The sequence below is a fragment of the Tympanuchus pallidicinctus genome, unplaced genomic scaffold, assembly GCF_026119805.1.
Source record: "Tympanuchus pallidicinctus isolate F22 unplaced genomic scaffold, pur_lepc_1.0 scaffold4, whole genome shotgun sequence".
In the NCBI taxonomy this organism is placed as follows: Eukaryota; Metazoa; Chordata; class Aves; order Galliformes; family Phasianidae; genus Tympanuchus; species Tympanuchus pallidicinctus.
In genome coordinates this window covers 18850804-18876644 of record NW_026294758.1, presented here as the reverse complement: position 1 = coordinate 18876644, position 25841 = coordinate 18850804, and the positions used below count along the sequence as shown (strand labels likewise).

The window sequence follows — 25841 nt, the reverse complement described above, 5'->3', positions numbered from 1 at the left end:
CTCCCAGTTCTTTAATTCGTGTTTGTTTCTCCTTTTAAAGCAGTTCCTAACAATCAAATGTCTGCCTTACACTACAAAGGCAAAATTTACACTTCTCAGCTATGCCTCCAGTGTCACACAAAGATAGCTTCTGTTCCATCTGCAAAACCAAAGGCATCAGTTACATATCTCTTGCTGTACAGAATCTACGCTACAATTCTTCATTATTGAAGTCTTTCAGCCCTCTTTTTGGCAAAAACTCAGATCAAGTACTGTAGATTGTGAAGAAAGCCATAAAAATTGACAATTGATCTCATAGGTGATGTTTAAAAAATATATATATGTTTGAAGTAATTTGCATAGATTCCAAGAATGTCCAACTATATAAACTTAGATAACAGAAGCAGTGCATTATTTCCTGTGATAGGAAGTCTACAAACAGGTTCTGTAAAGACTGAGCGGAAATGAGAGGGTGGCTAGAGAACTGAATAATCACATCCCAATTCTATTCATCTTATCTTAGACATGAGTAGCATAAGAATTAGGATTCACAAACTCCTCTTGCTGACAACAGTACCCACAGTGCTGAACTGTGAGACTGTAACGGAGGAAGAAAAATGAAAACATATCAAACCTCAACTGCAATTACTTTTATATTCTTGAATATAGTCTGAAATATCCAATAAAGAACTTTTGTCACTGGATTCTATCTTCCAAAAGATCTGAGAAAACACTATGGAACACAGTTTGGAGACACGATACTGAAATCCAGGGAATGTATTTCCTATGGAAAGCTTGAGAATGAATAGGCTACACATGATAACACAAAACATCTATTAGCACCAAAGAAATCATCGTCATATCTCCAGAGCTATGAACAATTACAGCTAAAGACTACAAGAGATTTAAGATTTTAAAGAAATACAAATTATTTAATTTTTATGTCAAATCACCACATTGAATACGGCACCGATTGGAATAATAATTTTCAAACTTGATTCATTAATATCTTCCAGTTTGTAGTTTACCTGAGTCTGCTGCAGAAAGTGCCAGAGAAACCCAAGGGCCATGTTGTAGAATTTAAGTCCAGTTTACCGAAGAGAACACTGTGAGGAACCTTGAACTTGAACATAATCCCAGAAATGAGAAACAAAATGGAATGCCCTACCCTAGAAAATACTTGCTTTCCCCTTTTCCAGTGAGCTTTGTTTGAATTAATACTTTTAAGACATTTTATCTTCCTCCATATTACTTTCATAGAGTTTAATTCTGTGATGATGTAACAAAATCAGTATTGATCAAAATCTGTCATGAATACTACTGTATATGACAGCATCTTCAGAAAAAGAAAACAAAATGAAAAAAATGTTGTGTTTGAAGTCCTAGTCTATTCCACTGTCAATTAAGAGTATCAAGATAATTTGCTTTCAGGAGTTAACTACATCATCTTTGTACCAGGCAGACAATCAGACAATTATAAAGCTAAAGGAGCTTCTTTATAGACTGGCTTGAACTTAACAATAATCTTCAGTACTGCTAGGGGAATTCTCTCATTTGATTTCATTTTACTTGTCTGCAGTGAATACGCTTAGATGGTCCTACTGCCAGAGGCAGAGAATCAACAGCAAACCATCACAAACGCCTTCTGTTTTGAGATTCAACTCCAACAATCTTTTAACACTTGCCAGACCATAGCATAACCTCTAAGAAAGACTTCAAACAGAGATGAGTGAAAATGAGCAACAGAGTAATAGAGAAAAGCAAAGGAAAGCATTAGAGATTATTAATTCTAGAATTCTAGAAAGTGATGGTTTTTAAGTTTTTCTTCTTTCCTCTTTTTTTCTTAAGGACAAAGAAGAATAACTACAACTCGTTAACAAAGACTATTAAGACTATTAAATCATACATATTAAATCATAAGGTTGTGAAGTGGGTAAAGGTGGAAATGGTTTTCTTCTCACCTGTCACATGAAATTATTATTTTTACTGATCTCCAAATTCCAAATTGAAGGTTTGTAAGGATAATATGCCTAGATTTCTCTCCTTAGGAATATAGCTGACCAGCACAAGAAAAGCCTAATGTAATGGACAGTGGAAATGCTGTTCAGCTTGCGATTACTGACAGAAAGTAGTCAGGGGTTATTTAACCTCCTGTTTACTCTCTAGTATTTTGACAGCTTGTATTTATCCTTCTTTCATTCATATGCCTGAAATTCTGTTTGTAATGAAGACTCCATGTAAATTAATTTATCCTTGTACATTTCTGTTCAAAGTGTCTAAATGGGAACCCCAGTGTTCTGAGATGCTGTTCTACAGTATCTCTCCTGGATAATTATGCACAGAGGAATTTCCCCTCACATAGCTTATAATCAACAACCTTATAACCTCTGGAAGTGTTACTAGGGCAGACCTACAGTGACAAGAGAATTCTTAATCACTCAGCTACAGAAATGTGACTAAACTCCCTGGCTGCATATAAAAAAAAAGCGTATGCATAGATTCCACCACATTAAGTTTCTGCCTTAAACCGCATTCTGTCTCTTCTCTAAGTGGGGCCCAGAGAGTGACTGTGCAATTAGCTTCGTGGATTATCCTGCTCCTGCCTGTTTCGTGAGAAAAGAAATCACGAGAACAGATACAAGAACATCCTTGAGTTAAGGGAGGGAGAGAAAAAAAACCAACAACCCAAAAAGAACAGAGAAAAACGTATCTGTTGCTTATTATCTTTTTCACAGAAATAAAAGCTGTCTTTTGTAAGTATGTCTGTAATCCCCACTCTTTTCATGCAGAAGGACATCTGTATGACAGACATGACAGCACATTCTATCTTTATCAGAAAAAAAAAAATAGAAACAACAAAAAACTCAAAAGGCTGCTCATGAAGAAGTATTCTGTTTCTTACAGAGAAGATGAAAGTATCAGGACAATTGTACACAGAAAACTAGCTTCCACAACTATACCAGTTGTCCTAGCTTGTATTATGGAATAATTCAATACAACCATAATTCTACTACTGCAGGGAGTCAAAGATACACCTTGTAGATCAGGTTAGTTGGATCACAGCACTAAAAACTCAGCACTCGAATTTCACTTACAATTCTATTTTGCAATGTTCTATTGAATACAAGGCATTCAAACTGCACTCACTGCAGAAAACCTAGCAAATCATTTGAACGTGCTATTCAGAAGTCAAACAAATTCAGCTTACTGCTGGAAATATGGATAAAATTGTATTTTAAACTGATGCTGCAGTCTGAATGCTTAAAGCAAAAGTCTGGAAGACAAAGTCAGAGACCATGCACAACAAAGTATTTCCTGCTTACTCCAAGGCAGGCACAGCCTACAGGGAATGGAAAAGGGGTGGTTTTCCTACAATTCAGTCAAATAATATATTCAGTAATTACCAAAAAAGAAGAAAAAATAAAAAAATAACTGACACATGTATGAAACAGTTGCTGGTTAAAATTTCTGTTCTGTTACTGATATTTCTGTACTATTTGACACAGAACCATTCTTGGTTCTTCATTCCTGTAAAAAATTTTTTGCAACAGATTTATTTTCTACGCCATTTTGTAATTTCAGTTAACACTGTTTTGTCTTGAAAATATTATCCTCTTCAGTATAAAATACTAATCTGTACACAGTTTCAACTCCAGGCATACTAAAGCATTCAGCTTTTCGTGATACATATCAGGAAAGATATATGTATTTTATATATATATCATACTTTTTTGTTTTCTTAACCAATACATAAAACTGCAGTTAGACCAGGAGGGGTTTTTGTTACACAAAAGAAACAACAAACTGCAGAACTAAACTGATGCATGCTGTGCCCCAGAAATTTTAACCCCAAATACTGGACAAGGTGCTTCTGTATGAATACACTAGATAGAGAGATCCAGTCAGCTATAACATACAGAATGCTAGCTGACTGCTTCCTACTCTGCAAGCCCCCAGAGTTCTAACATTTTGCACAGACGGACATCCATCTGAGAGTTAGACACTACATAATTTCCTTAATGCCTCTATTCAAGTGGATAGGAGCGCCTTATGCAGGATGATACAGCCCACCTTATCACTGTTCTATGATGTAGAATTACACACACATTTTGTTTTAAGCCTATTTCCTCTACTAGACTGGCTCCTTTATAAGTTTCATAATACTGAGAACATAATACTATTGACTATTATACCATGCAGCTTTGCAACAACCATGCTTAGTAGTAAGAATATACCTTGTCTCATTATCCCCTCTTGTGAGGTACAGAGTTAACCCAATAAACATTTTTCATGTGCTTCTTAAAATATTAAGAAAAGTTACATTAAGGAGGCACACAAAAACACGATGCCTACATTTAAGAACTAGTGACAAACCAACAAAGTTTACAGATTAAAAAAGCTCCTGCGAGCAAGGCTACGAGTCACAGACACATGGACAACTGAAGAACTCAACTACTGTTTACATACACATAGAGAAGAACAGATGACAAAGTATGGCATTACTTTTACATTTAAAAACTGGGAGTTAGAACAATACTCATTTAATATTGTACATAATATGAATATGAAAAAACCGTGCAAAAAGCTGTAGTATACTCTCATTTGAATCAAGAAGCATAATCAGTCTTAAATTCTTATTTACATGGAAATATGAATGACAAGAAGGAATGATATCAGCAATGAACTGAAATTTGAGATATGTTCACACAGATTTCAGTCACACAATGAAGACGGATTGAATGATTGCCTGGTCTTTCTGTTATATTCACACCTGCTAAGATTTAGAACCTGCTACATTTGTAGATGATTAAGAAAAAAACCTTCCTCAAGTTCCCTCAAAGAGTTACAAAAACTGCACTATTTAAATCTGAATCAACTGAAATGTTGTTTTTCTCCAAACTTCACAGCCAAAATTTTAATATTCCTTAGAAAAAAGCCACAAAATGATGTTAGGGAAAAGTTAAACCTTGTTATCAGATGTTTACTTGCAGTTCCACACACTTCGTTGAAAAGCTAACTTAAATTAATTGTTGTAATAAGCACAGAATAAATACAGCTGCTTTTCTTGCCCCCTTTTTTTTTTATTTTTAAGGAACCATGTATTTTACTCTATCAGTCTACTACCACTGTATCCCTATCAATGTTCCATATCTTTGCTGGCAACCCTGTTAGACAAATCACTCAAGAGCCCAGACATGCAAATTACTGGCCAGGCAGAAGGATCCGAACTGACAAGTTTACTGATAACACACATGCAGCAATACTCTCCATCCCTTCCTCAGGTAGATCTTGCCTGTGCCTCTCCCCTCTGCTCAGCCCAAGTGTTGATAAGCCTGTAAGAAGTACAGCATTTCATAGGTGCAGCCCTTTCCTCTTGAGAGGAAAAAAAAAAAAAAAAAAAAAAGTGTTTATGGCAAACTCCATCTAACAGGAAAAAAAAAATCAGAAATAAATCAGGCTAGAAATGGCGACTGAGAAAGGTACATGTATTATCCCATGGACAAAACTAGCCATGGACTAATATCCACACATAAAGCTATGTTTATCAGGTTTTATACCAAACACTCCAAAGCTTCACCATGTAAATTCTGTTGAGTGTAACAGAAAGTACTCCAATACCAAGTAACGCAAATGACCTAGCAAATAGGCTGTTGTTAGGAAGCACACTGACTACAAACACACACACAAGTATCAGCTCCTCTCCTGAAACTCAGCTGCTGCGCAAAGCTGGCAAAGTAAAATGAAATAACATTTTCCCATTTTTATTAAAATCAATTGGTTACTGGTCTGCTATTTTCTGCAGTTGTTTCTCAGAGCTTTTTTTTTTATTTAAAGAAAAGTTACTTTCACATGTAATAGTAAAAAAAAAACTTTCATATTTCTGTGTTTTTCAAATGTTAATTTAAGCATTAAGTTTATTTTAATATTTTTTTTTACATTACTGAAACAAACTTACAAAATGCTTTCTTCACTCAACTGTGCAAAGCTACATCAGTGTAAAAAATAAGTACAACAAAATACATCCTAAATTCAACAAACGATGAAGCAACATATAAAAACAAATGCTTTTATTAAAACACAATATTATATTAAGAACTAAAATACAGATACGAGAAGCAAAATAAGTAAAATACCTTTAACCTCCAATTATCTCCTACTTCTGTTTTGATCCTATTTAACCAGTTTTCATCGAAGTACACTGGATCTCTGAAATACAAAAAGTAGAGTATTTGTTAAAAACAGGTTCCAGAAACTAGGAAGATACCTTAGCAATTAAGCTCCTATCTCACACTGAGGTTACTTAAATGCCTGCCTACTCTGCATTCTATATATGGCCTATACAGAGACCACCCCTACTGCTCTGCAGCACAGCTCCATCTGTGTGCCATGAGTAGGTCATGCTTTGGAAGAAGCTGCTGGACTTCAAGTGTATTTCATCAGTTCTCCCTGACTGTAAGTTCTTCCTCTTATTTCTCAGCAGCACTGGAGTAGTGCTTGTTTGCACTGCTTCGAAGCGTACAAAAATATTTAGTGTCTCATATACTACAGATTCCTACAGCTGTATTCTGATTGTAAATACTCTTCTTGTAAATGGAAAGCCTGAGAATGAACAATGTATGCTCTATGCATACACTGAACAATTTAAAAGTACCTCTAGAGTTAAGTCTTTTCTATCAAGAACACACTTCTCTATTATTTAACATTATCAGTTTAATACTATCAGTTTTTGCAAATCTCTTTCCACAATAAACCTTGGCTAATAGTTTTGTGAATGACTTTTTTTAAAAAAAAATAAAAATAAATCAGTTTTTCTACTGTCTGCTCTCTTAACAATGCAATCAAGATACAGACAGAGACAAGAAGAACGCCACTGCTCCTAACATATATTTTTATTTCCATAAATTTCCTTCCTTCCCTACAGGCACTTCCGCTTAGCTGTTTGGTCAAGGCAATTCATAGGAGTATCCTGCCCCTAGTAAGGAAAGACCCATATTTCAGACAAAAAAATGAAGCAGTCAGGGAAGAAAACCTTTTTTTTTTTTTTTGTAAGGCTTCTAAGAGTCAGCATGGTAAGCAGGGTTAGAGTCTCACAGCAAGTATTCTGATTTCTGGAATTACAGTGCTGCATTTGCTGCAAAGTACTATTAGATTTACAGCTGTATCCTCCGAAGATGAAAAGGTTCTACGTTGAACCCTTCCTTTTTTATTTTTTCTTTTTAGGGGCAAGACGGCATGAGACAAAAGCTCAAAAAAACCCAGCAAGCCTGGAGATTCAAGCAACATCTCTGCAATCATATATGCAGCAGATCAGCAACTATCTGAGTGATTGTATTAGGGCCCAATCTTTGAAGAAGAATCTTGCTCCTGATTCATCCCCTCTTCAGTATTCCATTTTCTGCACAATGTCTTCTTCGCAATGTACCAAGGTCTTCAAGTATTCCATCAACATACTCCAGTGGAGAGAAATCATAAACAGGAACATTTCTCTACTGACACATTTCAACTGATTTTTACATTCTTTTACAGACTCTGGTGAAGATCATGCCATCTGTCTTTTATATCTGCAAATATATAGCTGGAAGAAAGGAATTACTAGTTAAATCAATGACTCCAAATTGCTCCTATTCAAAAACAGTATACTTCAGCACAGACAACAAAACCTAAAAGTACTGTCATGGTTCTATGTTTTTTTTGTTTTTGTTTTTGTTTTGGGGTTTCAGTATTCCACACCAAAACATCATGTAGTGTACGGGGCATTAAAGTGTCACTGCCCCAATCCCAGTACCTATCCCTGTACATTACAGCAGTCACGGGATCTGGCCCTTCCGGGTGGGGGGGTCGCTCTCTTGCTGCCTTGCAGTGGGTGCTGGAGGTGCTTTCCTAGACGTTCCAAGCTGTTCAGGTTTGAATAGATCCCGGGAACTCTCTCTCTCTCTTTCATCTTGTCTGATTTATTAATCTCAATTTCAATTAAATTGTATATATATTGTGTTATCTTGTATTCCAATATTATAGTAAAATAAGTTTTCCTCCATAGATTGTTGCCGCTGCTCTTTTCCTCCCTTCCTTCCTTCCCATTTTTTGTGGGACTGGGGTAGGGAGGGAAGGGCAGAGACCTGTCGCCCCTGTCACGGACATAGATTGATCTGGTCAACTCCGTGACAAGTACAAAACAGAAAAAACAATGTCTTAGCCAGAGTTTCATCTGTTTTGAAGTAGACATTTTCCAAATAGCTTTTGAATGGCCTCTGTGTCCTCAAAGACCAATAAGTCTAAGCATAAAATTAATTTAAGACATACTGGATCAACCAGAGATGAGAAAAGTTCATGCTCATGTTTTACATTAAATAAACATATCACTTTGCAAAATGTCTTTATTTCTTTAACTTTCTAATTACAAAAAGATCATTTGGAAAACAGCCTGTGAGCTGAAAACACACAGACCTATCTGAACTGCTTCGACTGGAACCCTGGTGTTCAAAAAGGACTCTATTGTATTTTGGATTAGTACTCTGCCAATCACAAGCAGGCTGTGCTCAGAGATCCACAACTAACAAATGTTTGCCCAGCTCACTAAGAAAGCAGGTACCTGTGCCTCATCAGCAAAAAAAAAAAAAAAAAAAAAAAAAAAAAAAAAAGAGACCACTGGGTCCTTCTTAAGGACTATATCTTATTATTTTATTAATTATAGTTGGTAACAAATTTCAGCTGCTTCAACATCACAGTGCCATTAATACAGCAAATTCTTCATTTACCATTTTAACTGTAAATAATTACTCCTATAAGCATAAAGAATTGTCTGCAAGCAGAATCCTACTGAGTGACTAGGGTAATGTTACATACCCTATCTTCAATAATAAAGACATAACAGAGGAAGAACCACAATATTTCATGATCACCTCCAGCTCTGGATGTCTGCATATCAATAGCAAATGAAAAAATGTTGTCAGTTACTACTGCAATTAAAGTAACACATGCAAATGTGTTTACTTTCTTAATGAAGCTTTTTGCTGCCTACACTCTTATAGCATAAGGCAAACTTGAAGAAGATGCCTGGCAATTACATCTAAAGTAAGTGTGGTAGCTGTTTTCCACAGATGTCTTTGGTTTTTAATTTTAATGTATACAAATCTCATGGAGAACCCAAAGTCCAGAACTTGGTAAGCAATCCACTCTAAATCACAACAGCAGTAAAAACAGTGTCACCAGTTCCCTTCAGGAGCATTTTAATCCGTGTTACACAATAATCAGATGCATACTACAAGAACATTTTGCCAGGCTGGCATCAACAATCAAGCAAATTTAGAATGATCACCCCTTTCCTCATGCATGCATCACCTCAGAATTATTCCACATGTGTTTTTATAATTTTAGTTCTGCCCTCAGAATTCCTGTTAAGATTCAGAATCAACATTAACAACAGCACTTTTCTCCATATTGAACGAATAAAATTAACTGTCTGTAACCAAAAGTTTTCCATTAAAATTTCTAGAAATAATTTTTTATAAAAGGGTTTCCAGACACTCTTCCCAAAGCTTTGCTAGCTCATTCACTACTTATGTTGCAAAGAAGTCTCCCTCTGCTGAAACTTCAGTAATCATGAGTCAACCATACTGAGAGCTCTTGGTCTCCCTTTGTCACATCATAAGGAAAGATGCTGTTATTTCTTATAGCAGATGTTTGATGTTTGAAAAACATCACCCAAGCAAATACAGAAATTTATAGCAGAGAACTGAGCAGCCAAGATAAGAAAGTCCACCAGTTCTGTGCGAAGATATATGCACTAAACAAGGAAGCAGACACTGGAGCACCACTGTTACTTTGAGATTATGTGCTTGTACTCAGCACTTTGAACAGAGAAGGTTCTTGAACCTATACCCAAAGTTAGGGAATCTACTGCACTAGATCACTTACCAAATTCATAAAAACATTTGTATATCAATTGATTGCTGCATAGCCTCTCAGTAGCACTGCAGGTAATTGGGACTTTCCTTTATAGCAGAAGATACTTATGCTGTTCATGTGATACCACTTGTAGCAGTGCTCTACCACATCCAACTTATTTTGTATGCAAATTTTCCTTTATTTAAGCAACCATCTCTCCAAATCATAGATGCCAAGAGACAGAATTCTTTGAAAGAAAAGAAAACCAGCCCACTGAGCATAACACCTGATTATTACTCACTTTAACAGTGGAACAGCAAGCTGCTTTAAGAAATATCTGTTTATTAAAAAGATCCCTCAAGAAAGAACACTTAAAAGCATGGCTTTTGTATTTCACATGTGTCAGAACATACACAGTATGCTGCAATCTGTAATATCACAAATGAATATTTCAGTAAGAGGGGCACAACACACAGGCTACAATCAAAATACTAAAAGAAGAGGAACACTAAACAGTTTCCAGAATGGGATAAAAGGAAAATTTTGCTATTCTGGGGATATCAGCAGACAATAGGAAACTGATAAATTCTTCTCCATTAGCACTGGAGAATTACTTTCATTCACACTCCAACATGAAATTCAAACATAAAGGTTTTATGATAAAAACAGAGAAGTTGTCTTTCACTGTTTTCACCAGGACCTGTTTATTAATGTCAGAATCTGTAAGTAAAACACTCATGCTTGCTTACATAAATCACAGTTCTGCCATATGAACTTACATAGTATGCTTTTAAATAGCTTCTGAAGGTGCTTCTTCCTCATGCAGCCTCTTAGAGAAATTTCCTGCAGAAAATCCTGCTATAGGAACTGACATTTCTGCAGAATGGTCTCTACTTACAAACACAAGCTACTACCTCAGTAAAAGTACTGAGGAAAAACATACATCAAGCCCCCTTATCAACTGCTGATACAAGGCATGGTTTGTTATTTTTTTTATTCTCCGAAACATCCTCAACATAAAGTAGTGTCAACTTCAACTTGTTTCAACTATTGCCTGTCCTCATAAGTATCAGTGGACACTCTTTCCATGAAAGCGCAGGTTAAAAACAACAACAACAACAATAGAGAGTTCAGACACTCAAATCCTGAAGTTTTCAAGTAAATCTTAAAAATTTCAAGAACAAAGCTATCCTTACTCTCCTATGGAAGTATACCAGACAACCAGATAAGGCCAGCATCTTTTAGTTTTCATTAGAACTCTGCCTCATTCAATTTGAGTTCTTCAGTGACTGCATTTGCTTACTAAGTGCTGGGTCCTGCACTTTGGCAATAACCCCAGACAATGCTATGAGCTTGTGGCAGATGGCTGGAAGACTGTGTAGAGCAAACAGACCTGGCAGTATTGGTCAATGCTTGGCTGAACATGAGTGCTCCAGCAGTGTGCTTGGGTGGTCAAGAATGCTGACAGCATCCTGGTTTGCACCAGAAATAGTGTTGCCAGTAGGAGAATGGAAGTGATCAGCCCCTGGTGAGGGCATACTTTGAATACTGTGTTTAATTTTGGGCCCCTCACTACAAGAAAGACATTGAGGTGCTGGAATGTGTTCAGAGAAGGGCCGTGAAGCTGTGAGAGGTCTGGAGTACAAGCCTTATGAGAAGAAGTTGAGGGAGCTGGGATTGTTCAGTTTGGAGGAGGCTGGGGAGACGTTACTGCCCTCTATAACTGCCTGAAGGGAGGCTGTGGCGAGGTAGGAATCAGCCTCTTCTTCCATGTATCTTGCAATAGGACAAGAGGGAATGGCCTAAAGTTGTGCCAGGGGAGATTCAGGCTGGATGCTAAGAAAAACTTCTCAGAAAGAGTGGTCGTGCCTGGAAATGTTCAAAAAACATTTAGATTTTGTACTGAGGGACATGGCTTAGTAGGAAATATTAGTAATAGATGGACAGTTGGGCTAGAGCTCTTTTCCAACCTTGGTGATCCTATGATTCTCTGATTCACTCACAGATAACTCTGAGGAAGAACTATTTTTTAAAGATTAATTAACTTTTATAGATGCAGTTAAAATTGTTACAATTCTCCCTATTTCCCTTTATTTTTATGCATTATGGAGAATCCAAAATAAGGGACAGCCATGCTGAAGGATAACCAAATTTCAAGGAACGCACTTTTTAAGAATAGTAGTCTACAATTCTCAATGGAGTAAGAATGACAGGGTTTAGGAGAGTTTGTGTCTCATTATCTAGACAATAAATTTGTCTTTTCACAATTATCTTGATGGGGGATTTTCATTTTGAAGGTTTTCAAGTGTTCACTGAAATGACATCTGTTTCCAATGACGTAGCCCAACTTCAGTGCAAGATTTCTCCAAATGAGCTCCGTGAACCGACTGTCTTGCTCTTATTTCTACACCTGCAAAACTTTTCTTCCATGTAGTAATTTTTCTTGCGACAGAGAGGGAAGCAGTACTGGTAATACAGAGAGAAGGGTAAGCTGGAAAAGCCTGCTCTACACTTGCTTCGTATGTTTAAACATTCCCTGATTCTAAAATAAGTATTTTTCCTCTTAAATCTGTTTGATTACAATTTCATTAAGATTAGCAAGATTTTGCTCCTAGTGCCAAGTTTGAAAAAGTTGTGTTTCTGCGAAAATAGGTAATACTGGGTTACCACTACACACCCAGCTACACTTCAGATGATTACTCACAGTCGCCATTCTCGATTAGACTGAGGCTTTGAATTAATGCATTTCAAACCTATTTGACCTTAGAGTTCAAGGAAACAAAACCATTACCTAGTGCAACATCTACTATTCCCCCATTTACTCTCAGGAATGTTATTACCTCTGGATACAATCAAACCAACAGCTTACTTCACTGAATTTTATCATGTGAAACTAACTCCAGCATTACCAATAACTTGGGACCTCAGTTATAACCCAATTCACTTTTCAGTAAGATTACACTTGAAAGCCTTCACAGCTTCCTAAAAACAAAACTTCTCTTTTTTCAGCCTTTAAGATAGTTATTTGAAAGCTATGGATAGCTATATTTGTCATGTTCCAGGTTAAAGTAATGTCTAAACAAAGGATTAGTCATGCCTTTACAGAATACCAGTCAAGTCTGAATCAAAATACATTTACATCAGACATGTTCATAAATAATAAATCTGCATGCATGTAAATAATTAAATAATTTCTTACATTTTTTGAAGAACCTGAGCCATCACAACCCCACTCGTTAAATCTTCCACAGTCTGGCATGGTGCCTCAACATTAAATGTCTGGATCTGGGAGAGAATGAAAAAGGTTACATGTTTTCATTTCAATGTCAATCAATTTTTACACATAAAACAAGCCAGCTACTAGCAAATGGAACAGAGTAAAACCAACACATTTCTTGCAGGAGCTAAGAAAAAATAAGCTTAAATTTAATAGCAAAAAAAGATATTAACCACTGTCATAGCTTAGCATCTTTGTTTTTGGAAGTACAAACACTGTAAGTTTAACCACAAACAATGAAAGCACATTTGCAAAAAAAATTTTTTTCACAGCTTATTACTTAGATTTTCTCTCTCTTCAGTATTTCTGGAGCACATCTTCAAGCATGTTTAGGTACACCCCTCCCAGTGAACATATGAAAGAAATTCTGGTATTAGAAGTTAATACTAATTACACAAAACTTTCACAAGTTTCCCACAATCCTAAAACTTAATTGTTCTCTAACACTGGACATAGGAGCAAAGCATAATGCTGCTAAACCCTAGCAGATCCATATAGTACCAGTGCTCTAGTTATTTTGGTGTGCTTAGTTAACAAAGTGACAGACATTAATTACAAGTCCATATCGTGACAAGACTCTGGTCCTCAGATAAAACTAACATATGTAGGTGTTGTTACTCAGAACTGCAGAAGAGGAATAGCAAGGTCTACGTGACAGAGCAGTTTGATGACAGAACTACTGCACCAAAGAAGTGAGCTAGGTCACAATTTTTCCTCTCTAGACTGTGCTCTGAAAACACTGACAAAACCTAATTTTCTGAGGAGGCCAGGTAACATCTTCGAAGAAAAGAATTACGAAGGAGTAAGAATAATCTCTTCTATAAATATTAAAAAAAACAACAACAACAAAAAAAAAACACGTGGATACATAGAATTTCTGTATGGCTTCTATTTTTCTACTCCATTTTCATGCTTACAGCCTTCAGGCTATCTGCAACCCTCCCCCCACCACCACAACAGCAAAGCACAAAAACACAAGGGAGAGCTCTTTTTTTCATTTCTCTTTTGATGTGGCAAAGAGCCTTCTGCTTCAGCAAAGTCTTTTCAACTGGTCTAAAGTATCCAATCATTTACAATATAATGAACGTTGGTTTTAAGGGATGTGGATGAGTTTTCCTAAAATATGACTACATGACATTTAGAGAATATTTGCCTACTTCTCTCTGCTGTTATTCTCCTTCCAGGGAAGACTAGTCTTCTTAGTAGGAATCATTATCTGTATGCACTAGAGATAAGAAAGCTTGCAAGACAGCTTGCAACTGCAGGCTACATAAATTTCAGATAATATCAACAGGTTTTTTTCTGAACATTACGTGCAATTTTCCTGCTTTACTAGAATACAAAATACTAATGCTAGTGTAAGCCATTTCCTAGTAAACATCCTCTAGGTATGTATCTTACAATTCGCATAACAAAAAATCGTATCAGTTCTTTTTTTGGTGGAAAAGACTCTCAAATATCAATGTCCAGATTCTCAGTTACTTGGTAATATCAAATAAGCACCTTACCATAGAACCTGAGTACCATAATAGAAGAACTACACACTAAAAAAAAAAAAAAAAAAAAAAAAAAAAGGAATACAAAAAGCCACATAACAGGATATAAAATAAATTGCTATTTTGCCAGAAACTTCTAGTTACCTAGAATCTCTGAATTACAGTAATACTATCAAAAGAATATCAAGGAATACTGTGACAATTCAGAAGCACTTCAGACAGGAAATGATTTCTTTCTCATGAGAAAGTTTGCAATGGCATCAATGATGCTTATGCTTGAAGTTCAAGACGTAATATTAAAATTTGCAAGCACAAACATGAAAACTTCCAAGTTTTGCATATTATCCCTTTAAATTATCAGTTTAATTGCTGTCTGCTGCACAACAGCCAAACAAACAAATCACCTAAAAGCTGTACTCTGCTTTTTTCAAGTACAGTCAAAGCAAAATGATATTTCCAAATAAACAATACTGACAATTAATGTCTTTACTCAGACTGCAAAGGAATCTAATGTCTTTAAATTCATTTTGCATATTGATACATGAAACACCTCCTTGCCTAAATAAAAGTGTAAGTAACAGATACTACTATATCGAGGCAGGAAGGGAGTTTGCTTATCCTATTTTCAAGTGACAAAAAAAACAAGGTACAGTCTAATTAATTTCATCATCATTCTTTATACTTCATAAACAAGAAAAGATCAGAACTGCCAGTAAGGGCCAGAACAGGTCAGATTACCCATGTGAACTACTTATTCCACACTCCCGCATGCAAGGCCACCACTGACGACAACTCTGCTTTATATTAGATGAGACAGATCAGAGAAAAATTCCCAGTAGTTATACAGCTTGTTCCTTTTGCACACATAACTTTGTAAGAAATACTATGTGTTGTATTCCTTTTCTTTGCAGACAAATACATTTCAGCTGAGATGTTTAATAGCTTTTATTCAGCTCTTCCAAAAAAAAAAAAAAAAAAGTTATCTTTTTCATATCCTTCAGGCACATGAAAACAACATATTTCTCTTCTTCCCACCCCAAATATATAAAATTTAAAAAAATTATGTCAGTGTTAAACTGTGAGTCCACTCTCGGGTCAGACCACAAAAAGCTAGTATGAAAAAGCAGAATTCATTTTCCAGAAAGGAAAAGAATGGTAAGAATGTGGAAATATTGAAGCACAGTCCGACTGCAGAGACAGCAGGCTTTTTTTGGTTTGTTTTTTTTTTGTTGTTGTTGTTGTTTTTCTGCATGCCTCTGAAATGCTTTTCGGCAAGGCCTGCCCTCATACACTGCCCTTCCTGTACATTACGATCTCCTTCTGCCTGGAAGACTTCTCCCTCATCCCACTGGAACTGTTCCTGCTTCTTGAGAGTCTGCAGTACAACAGTTCCCCAACGGTTTAAATTCATGCTCTGTTATGATCCTTTTTTCTGCTTCTTGAACTGCTATATGAAACCTTGACAACAAACTGGACGCACTGACTGACAGGGCAGTCTGAGGAAACAGGGAAAAACAAAAGATCAACCACTGCCCCACTGAGCCTTCCTGTTTTCCATCAATTTCCACGTAAGACACAGAAAAAGTTTGTTAATTTGTCTGTCCAAGTTTTAACTCAGAGCACCAACATACGAGGCCATAAACATACACAGTCAATTTTTATACAAAACTTAAGAAAAAAATAGCATTGCAGGTGATTGTTTCAATGCAAAGGGCTCTATTATTGGAACTGGATTGCTGCAAGGACTCAGGACCTCGGCAAATCAGAATTACAGTTCTAAATTACATTATATGACTAATGAAGATTTGTCAGATACTGGGGAAAGAAGGAAGAAAAAGTGTATTTCATGAAAAATTATAATACGAAGGTGAGGACTGAACAGACTCAGTACTCAAAATACACTAGTTGAAGTTTAGGATGTGGTTGTGGTCTAACATTCCATGGAGCTGGAGGAAGACAGGCACAAAAAATAAAGGACAAAAAAAAAAAAAAAAAAAAAAAAAAGATCTCCAGCAAAAAAATCTCCCTTCTCAACACTAAGTATGAAAGCTCTGTTCTTTGTGCAGTGATTATATCCACAGCTTGTTTTTTTACTTGTGGCACAACTGCATAAATATTTACTGTCTTTTCATAATATCTAAAACCTCTTTAGAGAATCTTAGGTAATAAAATACTGTGTGACTGGGCTAACTTATGCATAAAGGCAACAAAAGCAGCATTTTTACTGTGTGACAGTTAACAGTTTCCAGACAGTTATTGTGGAGGGTAGAGTACCCCCCAACACTTCATGATGCTTCAGAATTATTTGTCCATTAACTATACTTTTCAAATTGGCTATGCAAGATGACAACTCTCTGCTCTGTAGGGCCAACATCAGTAAAATCACCACAAATGGAACAAAGCACACAGCTGAGATGAGAAAAGCAGCAAAAACAAAAGGAAGGAAGGAACCAGTCTCAGTGGCATGCATGCAAATTGCAACAGGCTGTTTGCAAGAATACTTGAAAGAGCAGAACCTTTAATAAGGTTTTGTCACTTCCTTCACTCATTTTTCTCCACCTGGCTGGCAGCACTGCTATCTTCTCCTTGGATAACCATTCCACAAGTTATTTTACATGCTTTCCAAGACAGCAGCAGACTACATACAGCAAACAAACAGGACTCAGACTCTCAGGCAACTAGGAGTTTTACTCAGTGATTTAGATTTGGGAATATTTTTATTTGGTCACTAGACTCTCCTCGTTAAAATCTCAAGAGTTACTCTGCAACCTCGTTAGGCACTCTAATGGCTGAATAAGGAAATGACAAGGCTTCTACGTTACTGGCTGTGGTGCTTCATACAGACTGCAAACTCAGCTCCACCACACTGCTCTCTGACTTCTCAAAAGAGCCAGGGGAAATAATACAATGAAGAACAGGCAAACAGATTGAAATAAAGACGGGAATACACACATTTACCATCACAGGCCAAACACTCAGTTTAGGGAGGTTGATATAATTTATTGTCAATTAATAACAGAACAGAGCTGTGGGAACTAAGAACAAATTAAAAGCATCCTCCCCCCAACCATTCCCTTATGTATCCTCCCCCAGGCAGCACACAGGAACATGCAATGGGCGCTGTGCTCAGCTCATAGCACTCCACCTGCGTCACTCCTGCTCAGCCTCTCTGTGCTCCCACACGGCTCCCTGCCATGGGCACCTCCACCCTTTGTGCAGCAGTGGCTCCCCTGGCCCTCCCACCCCACCACAGGTCACTCCCCATGGACATCTGATTAAGACAATGAACAGATAGGCCTGCTGATGAAAAAACAGCACTACGGAGCATTTGTGATAAACCTAACATTCAACACATAAAATGAAGGCCTAACATAGTTAAGCCTAAACCAACAGTTTTTTGAGTTTTCACCTACTTAATTGTTTTTTATTTAAAAGTAATGCTTACCACTGATACTTTATATTATTTTTCTCAAAATACAAGCTATTAGTGAGCGCAAAACTGCGAGAGTAAGACTCTAGCACATTCTAATTTGTAGGGCACGTGTGGTCCATTAAGCACCAAACACCTCCTAAGACTAAAAACAGCTTTTCATGGAAGAAGATACAAATGGCACAGCCTATAGGTGAACAAACAATTTCCTCTGCTGAGCAGAGTGTAAAAACTTACACAGTATACTGAGTTGGTCAACTCATGTGATTTCAGCAGCGGAACATTACCAACCAAACACAGGAAGTTTGTTAGTTTCAGTACTCTTAACTTACGGAAGCCAATATGGCAGTATGAACCGTATGACAGGGGTGCATTTTTGCCAGAGAAGGAAAATATAACTGTTCTCTGAAAGCAGACGTCAATTATAAGAAGCCAAACAGGGCTCAGTGAACAGAAGAGATAAGCTCCTTAAATGAAGATTGCTAGACAACTAGAGACCAGAACAGCACCAGGCAAACACGCCCAAATTGATCCCTGTTATGATAAAGTAAGGCAAAGCAAAGTCTGTTAACTTCTTGGATAGCAGTTAGAAAAAGCCTAGCATTCTACTAGTCCAAGTAGAAATGTAATTCTATCATTAATTTAAAAAAAAAAAAATGATGAACACAGACAACAGACTTGTTGCTTCGCAAAATACAGGAAAAAAAGAATACTTAAAATCTACAGCTCCATCCTCTTGCAACTATAATTTAGATGAAAAGTGCTGGCTCTTGATAGATGGAATAAATAATTCTCCTCCAAAGGCGCAGAAGATGAAGCCAACAACACCAAGCTGGACTGAAATATCAACTGCACAAATCTTCTGATCAGTGTAGAAACTGTCTTCACAAGATCACAAGAATACAAGAGACTTATCACCTGAAAAATGGGATTCAGAAGGAGATGGCAGTAAGTCTTCATCAATCTGAAATTTCAGCCTTAACAGATTCTACAATGTGTAACACAGATGTAGCACACCGCTAAATTTAGCATATCGTGCAGTTCAAGCCTCCTCCACTTCTAGGAACTTTATTTCAGTAAACATTTCTCTGGGCTTTACCTATGCAGAACATATCTTGTCAGAGGATGACCAAGTCTCATGATTCCTTAAGAAAGGCAAGAGACACGATGAAACAGGCTGCCATCTTTTAGTATTGTCAATATGATGAGATCTGCTAAACCATAGTAGACTGTATAAATCCTGTTTGTTTTTGTTTTCCTCCCAGTCACTGCAGTGGCACTAGAATTGACAAAATATCCATAATCTCTGCTGCAGTTAAACACATACCTCTATTTATTCCACAAAGGGATTAAACTATGGACACCTTGCTGCCACGGCAACCAAGGTCATGCAAAGGATTGTTTCATCCAACTCCAGAATAGAAGGAAGGCCCATTTAACATTTTGCAGCTCTGGAATCAATAAAATGCCCTCATTTCCCAGATCTTCTAGTGCCCATCATGAATGGTACAGATGTGTGCTTGGCCTGTAGTTTAGGTAACTAACTTAGCTATCCTGAGAGATGTAGCTCAAAACAGACAACAAGACTTCCACAGACAAAAGAAAGCAGTGCACAGAAGCTTGCAGCTAAAGGTATGAAAGAGCCATACCATTTCCAGGGCTTTATAATCCCATTTATAATGCACTTATTCGTGCAGTACTTGCTCCACTACACACAGCACTTCAAAACCATTTCCTGCACAACCCTGCGGAAAAGCCACAACCCTTTATGTCTCAAGGTACTTCATTCAAACAGCTCCAGGCCTGCATTCACTGCTTTCGTCTGCCAGTGCAAGTGTGTCGGGGGCTAGAGCACCCACTCTGACATCAGAGAGCCTTTCCTTCCACCAAAGCTTTCTCTTCCTTTCCACGTTGTCTCCTGCTCATTAGCCTGAATGAGAAGCACTGGGGAAGTCACAGGAATGATTAAATCACACCAGGCAAAAGCAGTAAGCTGGGAGAACCGCATGCACGCACTGTGAGGCAGGAAGCCATTGTCAGTAGGCTGGATCGCCTATTCCCCTTCCCTGGGTGGCAGGACATACCAGGCTCTGGGCAACACAGGCTACCAAAAGGACACTTCTCCACACTTCCAGCAACACGATCCTCCCTCAGCCTTATGCTAGCATTATTGGTCAACAAACTTTTTTTAAATTTCATTTTCAATTAAAGTCTTGCAATTTGAACTGATTAAGCAACACTGACCTTTAAAGCTAGAGAAAACCTAAGTTAGTTAAGTCTCTGAAGCAGGAGAAGAACGTCACTTAGAAAAGTCTTTCTGAACTGTCATAGTACTGAGTCCTTAGCTCACCTAAAAGAGTAGGCAGCAGCAAAATAGTGTCTCATGTCCTTTTTGTTCTGCCTCCCCTACTGCACAATTAGAAGTGCATGCAATTGCTCTGCTGATGTCAAATGCATTGTAACAAAGAATTTCAATGGTCCAGGAAGAACGGAGCATCAGAATATTCATCTTCCAGTTCAAGAGCCTCAAAAAAATCCCACAATAATGACAAATGAGCCAAACACACAATTCAGATATTTTTCAATTAACTATTTAACTATCTCAAACAGATGAGAACAAGATTGTCCCCTAACCTCCCATCTTAAGATGAGTAAATTAACAGTTGTTTCCTCATTTCCTTTGTACTGCTTAAAGTTCATGGTTCTCAGCAGACAAACCTGCTTCTTCTCCTGGCAGCATCTCCTAATCCACAGGGAAAAATGAATGGGCAGAACTGAGACAGAGCACGTACTGAATCAAATTGCAATGCCTTTTTTTCTTCAGAGATTATTCAGAGAATCTTCAGATTCTTCAGAGACTTACTCAGCAGCTCTTCAGAAAGAAGCAAATTGAAAAAAAAAAAAAAAAAAAAAAAAAGCAAAATTTGGGACAAGGCCATGACATACTAAAAACGAACAAAGACTAAAAAAGTAAACATGAAGAGTAGTGTCCAAAACCAACAAATCCTCTGTTTCATCCCCCAACAACACATTAAAATTCCGTATTGTCAAATAATGGTATGAGATACCTCAGCTCCTCCAAACACAGTGCATGAGATGCTCAGAATATCAGCCTTTCAGATAACTATGCCTAAAAGAGTGGAACAGCAAACTTTGCCATCCTCCTACTTAGAGGCCACTAATAATAATAAAGGCTTACTCTACAGGTCTGTTGCAGCAGATGCAGCTGGACCAGATACCCCCACCTATGCTCCACAAAAGCTGGCAAGCTCTGTGTCTTCTTCTCTCCAAACAGTAACATATGTAACATATCCAAAGGACTTTCTTCATCTGCCCTCATCACCAGCACAAGCAGCCACTACTGAAATTTGATGACTTTTCTTCAACAGGTAAGAATTGCTGATGCAACAGTATCAACAGAAGGAAATGAAAACCTACAACTTTGTGGTCAGCGATTAAGGATTGAAAGAGCACAAACAGGCTTAACTAGTTTCAATCTTTGCATCCATTTGCAGAAATCAGATGAGTTCTTAAAAGCGCAAATGAACAAGGATCAAGAACAGCGTAGTTCAAAAAGGAGACATAATTGGACAGCAATGGAAAACACATTTTCACTAGCAAATTCTGGTAGCACTGGTCCTCTCTGTAAAAGGAGCCCAAACAATGTTTACAAGCAGACTTCTTGAAGAGTAAAAAAATCTCTATTTCAACACTTGCTCACGCAGTCTCTAATTTTCAGACTAGCACAAGCAAACGCTTCCAGCTGGAGATAAGGCACCACACAGAAGACAGATACACTGTACTGAGACTGTCCAGCCAAAACGGAGAAAGATTGAAGAACTGTCATCACATAAATGGCTAGATGTGTTTTCCAACTGAAGAAAGCCAGAACAGTGGTCTTGTATAGCATTTACAAAATTCAGTTATCATAAGGCTTTAACATGTTTTCCAGGAAAACTATATCTGGCCTTGAGGGTTGGAAGAGAAAGCAGAAGCAGGCAAGACAGCAAGCAGACAACTTGGTGAAGGCAGCATATGGCAAAACAAGTTACCTACCAACATGAAGGAAAAAAAGTTCATAGCAATGACCTCTTTGAGGAACTGTGCTGTTTTTACACCAAAGCTAAGCAATCTTTCCAATATCAGACCTTATTTCTGTGTTAAAAAAGAAAATTTATCAAATTACGTGCCAGAAAGCCCATAGACACCACAATGATTTCAGATATTGGCACATTACAGTGCAACTGCCACATACACATTTGACAGCTCTCCATGTTTTATGATATGACTCAGTGATGCATCTGAGTGAAAAGCATTCCTAGCACTGAACACAAAGCAAAACAATCCAGATAGTCATCTGTGAACTAGTCACAAGTTTTAAAGAGAAAAAAAAAACGTGAATCTGTGTTGGATACGCTGAAATGATCTTAAACTCACTGCAGGCTTACCACACTGCCATGTTTTTCTAAACAGCGTTGGCTGTAGTACTGCATGGATAACTACACCACAGTGCCTAGAATAGTCTCAGGAGAGGCTCCTGGGAGATTTTTGGTAGGGTAACAGTTCTGCAATTACAGCAGCCTGCAAACACCACTCAAGTATAAATATCAGCTTTGAGATGTCAGTAGTAGAGCTCCAGTCCTTCACTGATCACTCTAGGTACTACTACACTGGCTGCCTCAGAAGATCATCATGATCACCTGCTGAAATGGAAGGAAGCAAAAGCTCGCTCAGCTTAACATCCCACACAAAAATTATTCAGGAACCCACACCACAAAGCTCTGGGAGAGGTAAAAGGAGGTGGGGTGAAATAGTAAAGAACAAAACACATTCACAAGTAAGCAGTTTGCTATAGCTTAAAGATACCAGAAAAGGAACCTCAGCCACACATGGGGTAAGATTTGAGGAACACTCTCAGTTATTAAAATCATGAGTTGGCAGAGGGAGGAGCAGTTTCAGCTCACCTGTGCCTGAGCCACCAAACAGTAGTGTTGGCTGAACAAGTTCTCAGACCTGTGGAAAGCCTTATCTGCTCTACTTAAAACAGACAAACCTGTTCAAGTACCTCTGCATGAATGCTTAATCGGGGAGGTTAAACCAGTTCTTAACTACAGCCACCTTCTCTAGCACAATGGAAGAGAGTGGCCACCTGAGGTATGCATAAACTGTAATTAAGACAACTCTGTTTTCCCTTCTAAATGAGTGGTTTCCTGAGAATCATCACAGGACTTGGGAGAAAATCCAGGCAAAAACAAACAAACAAACAAACAAAAAAACCAACTTGCTCATACAACTAGTTTCACTGAGGACTAAAAAAAATTTTGCCCCTTTTTTTTTTTCCTCAAGTTCCGTGTTTTGGAAGAAACAAAGGCCACCTTTCTTCTTCACTTTTTTTTTTTGTTTTGTTGGTGGTTTTTTTTGTCTTTTTTTTTTTTTTTTTTTAAACTGAGACAGCTTCAAATCTACAGTTACACAGAAATACTGAAATAGTAAAAGTAACCCTAATCCCATGCATTTATTCAGTCAGAAAATGCACTAATTTTAATGCTTTTAGATAAGGATTTACTAATACTTCGCTCACCAAAAAATAAGGAGCTGACTTCTTGCTTAGCTCAATGGGAAAGGTTGGAAACATAAAGGGATCTGCACAAACCATTACTACAGACTCCACTAGACAAGCACACAGTTTAAGGACCAAATATCATAAGTGCAAACTACTGCTCAAATCTGTCATGACCACATGACTGAGTGGTAACTCCTATACAGATACTAACCCCCATGAATGGCTTAACATTTCAAAGAAATTGAAAATTTTCAATGTTAACAATGAAGTTTGGTGATTGACACAACTGAATTGCTAACTGGCAACCTTAAACACAGCAAAGAAAAAATTACCAGCTGGTTCCACTGGTTTTTAGAATAATCCAAGACAAATCAACATTAGCTTTACTGATGTGCAGCAGACTTCTGTCCCAGCTTTGTCTGGGATACAGTGTACTTCGGATTTAAAGACGAGAATAGTGTCGATAGCACACCTACACTTGAGCTGCTGCACAGCAGGGCTTACACTAAGTCAAGGACACTTCAGCTCCCCTCCACCGAGGAGGTTGGGAGGGGGTCACAAGGAGCTGGGAGGGAACACCACCAGAACAGCTGCCTCACCCTAGCCAAAGAGATGCCCCGTAACACACGGTATCGTGCCGAACAACAAAACCAAGGGGAGTTGGCTGATGGGCAGCCATTGCTCAGGGACTGAGTGGACCCTGGTTGGCAAGTGATGAGCAACTGCATTGTGCATCATTTTTCTGTATATTCTTCTATCACAGTTAAGTTGTTTGTCCTCCCTTTTCTGTCCCACTTAACTGTCGTTACATCAATCCACGAGTTTTGTTTTGTTGTTTTTTTCTTTCTGATTTTCTTTCCCATAGCATCGGCAGGGAGTGAACACCTGATGGGTTAAACCTCCCCAGCTGTCCTCCTCTTTGCAGACAAGAACTGCTAACTCTGATTTATATCAAGAGTAACCCAGCCTCCATTGGATCTGAACGCATGGAAGTGTTGACAAGACAGGCCTTCAGAAAACATATATGTGTTTAGATCACGTTTGGTTGTAGAAAGAATTATTGCAGGGAGGAGGAAAGCAGCCAATGCCTTATTTCTCTGTGTTCTGTCTTCCCCCTTACTGGCATTTTCTCAAGTCTATTTTGCCAGACTATGACTGGGTAATAGGAAAGATCAACACTCCACATTACTCCTACTGGACCAACAAGAGAAAATTCTATCTCTTTGACAGAAAATCCTGCAGCAGCTCACATGTTTAGGTAGGGCAGCCTCATGCTTAGAAGTAAAGATCTCATCTACTGGTTACCTGGAAATCTGGGGAGTTACAGCGGCATTGGGAATGTGGGCACCTGCTAGGCGTGCTTCTAAGCTTATGCTTTTCTCAGAGGCACAGCTGCTCTATCGCCACAGAGAACCAGAAGCACGTATCCGATAGGTGAAAACAGATGCTGGCAACGCATGTGAACAGATCTTCTCCCATGACCCCAAAGGCCTTCCTCATCCTTCTGGTGCTGAATCCTTCTCTGCTAGGACTCACACACGTCTACTTCCTTAAATCCTACCAGCAAGAGGACTTCCACATCCAGCATCTGAGAAAGAGCAAGGGGAGCCAAAAGCAGGATATGTGACCAACCACTGCAAAAATACAAAGACTGGCAAGGATGCAAAGGAAGTAAACCAAAACTGAGATACCTCCGACCGCATACAGTGGCGATTGGTGCAGCCAGGTATTGCACATAGATCCTTCCCCAAATTCTCAGCCTCCTGCCCTTTCCAGGCCGCCTGCTCACTTCTAACAGCCGTACTTCCATTGCTCTCCTCCTTTAATTTCAGAGACACATATCCTATTGTTTCCCAAGTAACCTGTCACCATCGTAGCCACATTCAGCTCTGACTTTACACAATCTAAACTGAAGGCAGATTTCAGCCATCACCTCTAACAGCTTCACACAGAGGTTATTCCCATGGCAGCGCAGGGAGGAAACCCACTGACCCCAATGCTTCCCAACCACAGAAATACAGCATCGTAGGTGTGCTACAACCACACTCCGTGCAGCTGCAGACCCAAGGCCAACATCCCCTACAATCAACAGAAAAAGGCAATCCTTAGGATGAGTCCATTATATCTCTGACCTCCCGAATCCCTGCGACTGGGGCTAAAGCATCGCTTAGGAATACGAGAAGAAACGCAGACGGACAGAAAGCCGTAGGC

At 38.2% G+C, this 25841-nt stretch overlaps 1 protein-coding gene across 6 annotated transcripts in view; it reads right to left on the bottom strand.

Moving 5' to 3' along the window:
• The window catches only part of HOOK3 (hook microtubule tethering protein 3), an 81271-nt gene that overhangs the window by 54993 nt on the left and 437 nt on the right, over window positions 1-25841 (bottom strand). For 5 of the 6 annotated variants that reach the window (XM_052700373.1, XM_052700371.1, XM_052700369.1 and 2 more), the window contains exons 2-3: window positions 13064-13149; window positions 6114-6186 (exon numbers count right to left, since the gene is read on the bottom strand). In XM_052700373.1, the coding sequence (XP_052556333.1) occupies window positions 6114-6186; window positions 13064-13149 (159 nt within the window). Of the gene's footprint in view, window positions 1-1007; window positions 1103-6113; window positions 6187-13063; window positions 13150-25841 lie in introns of those variants that run through there. The other variant, XM_052700375.1, reaches the window with a different exon arrangement.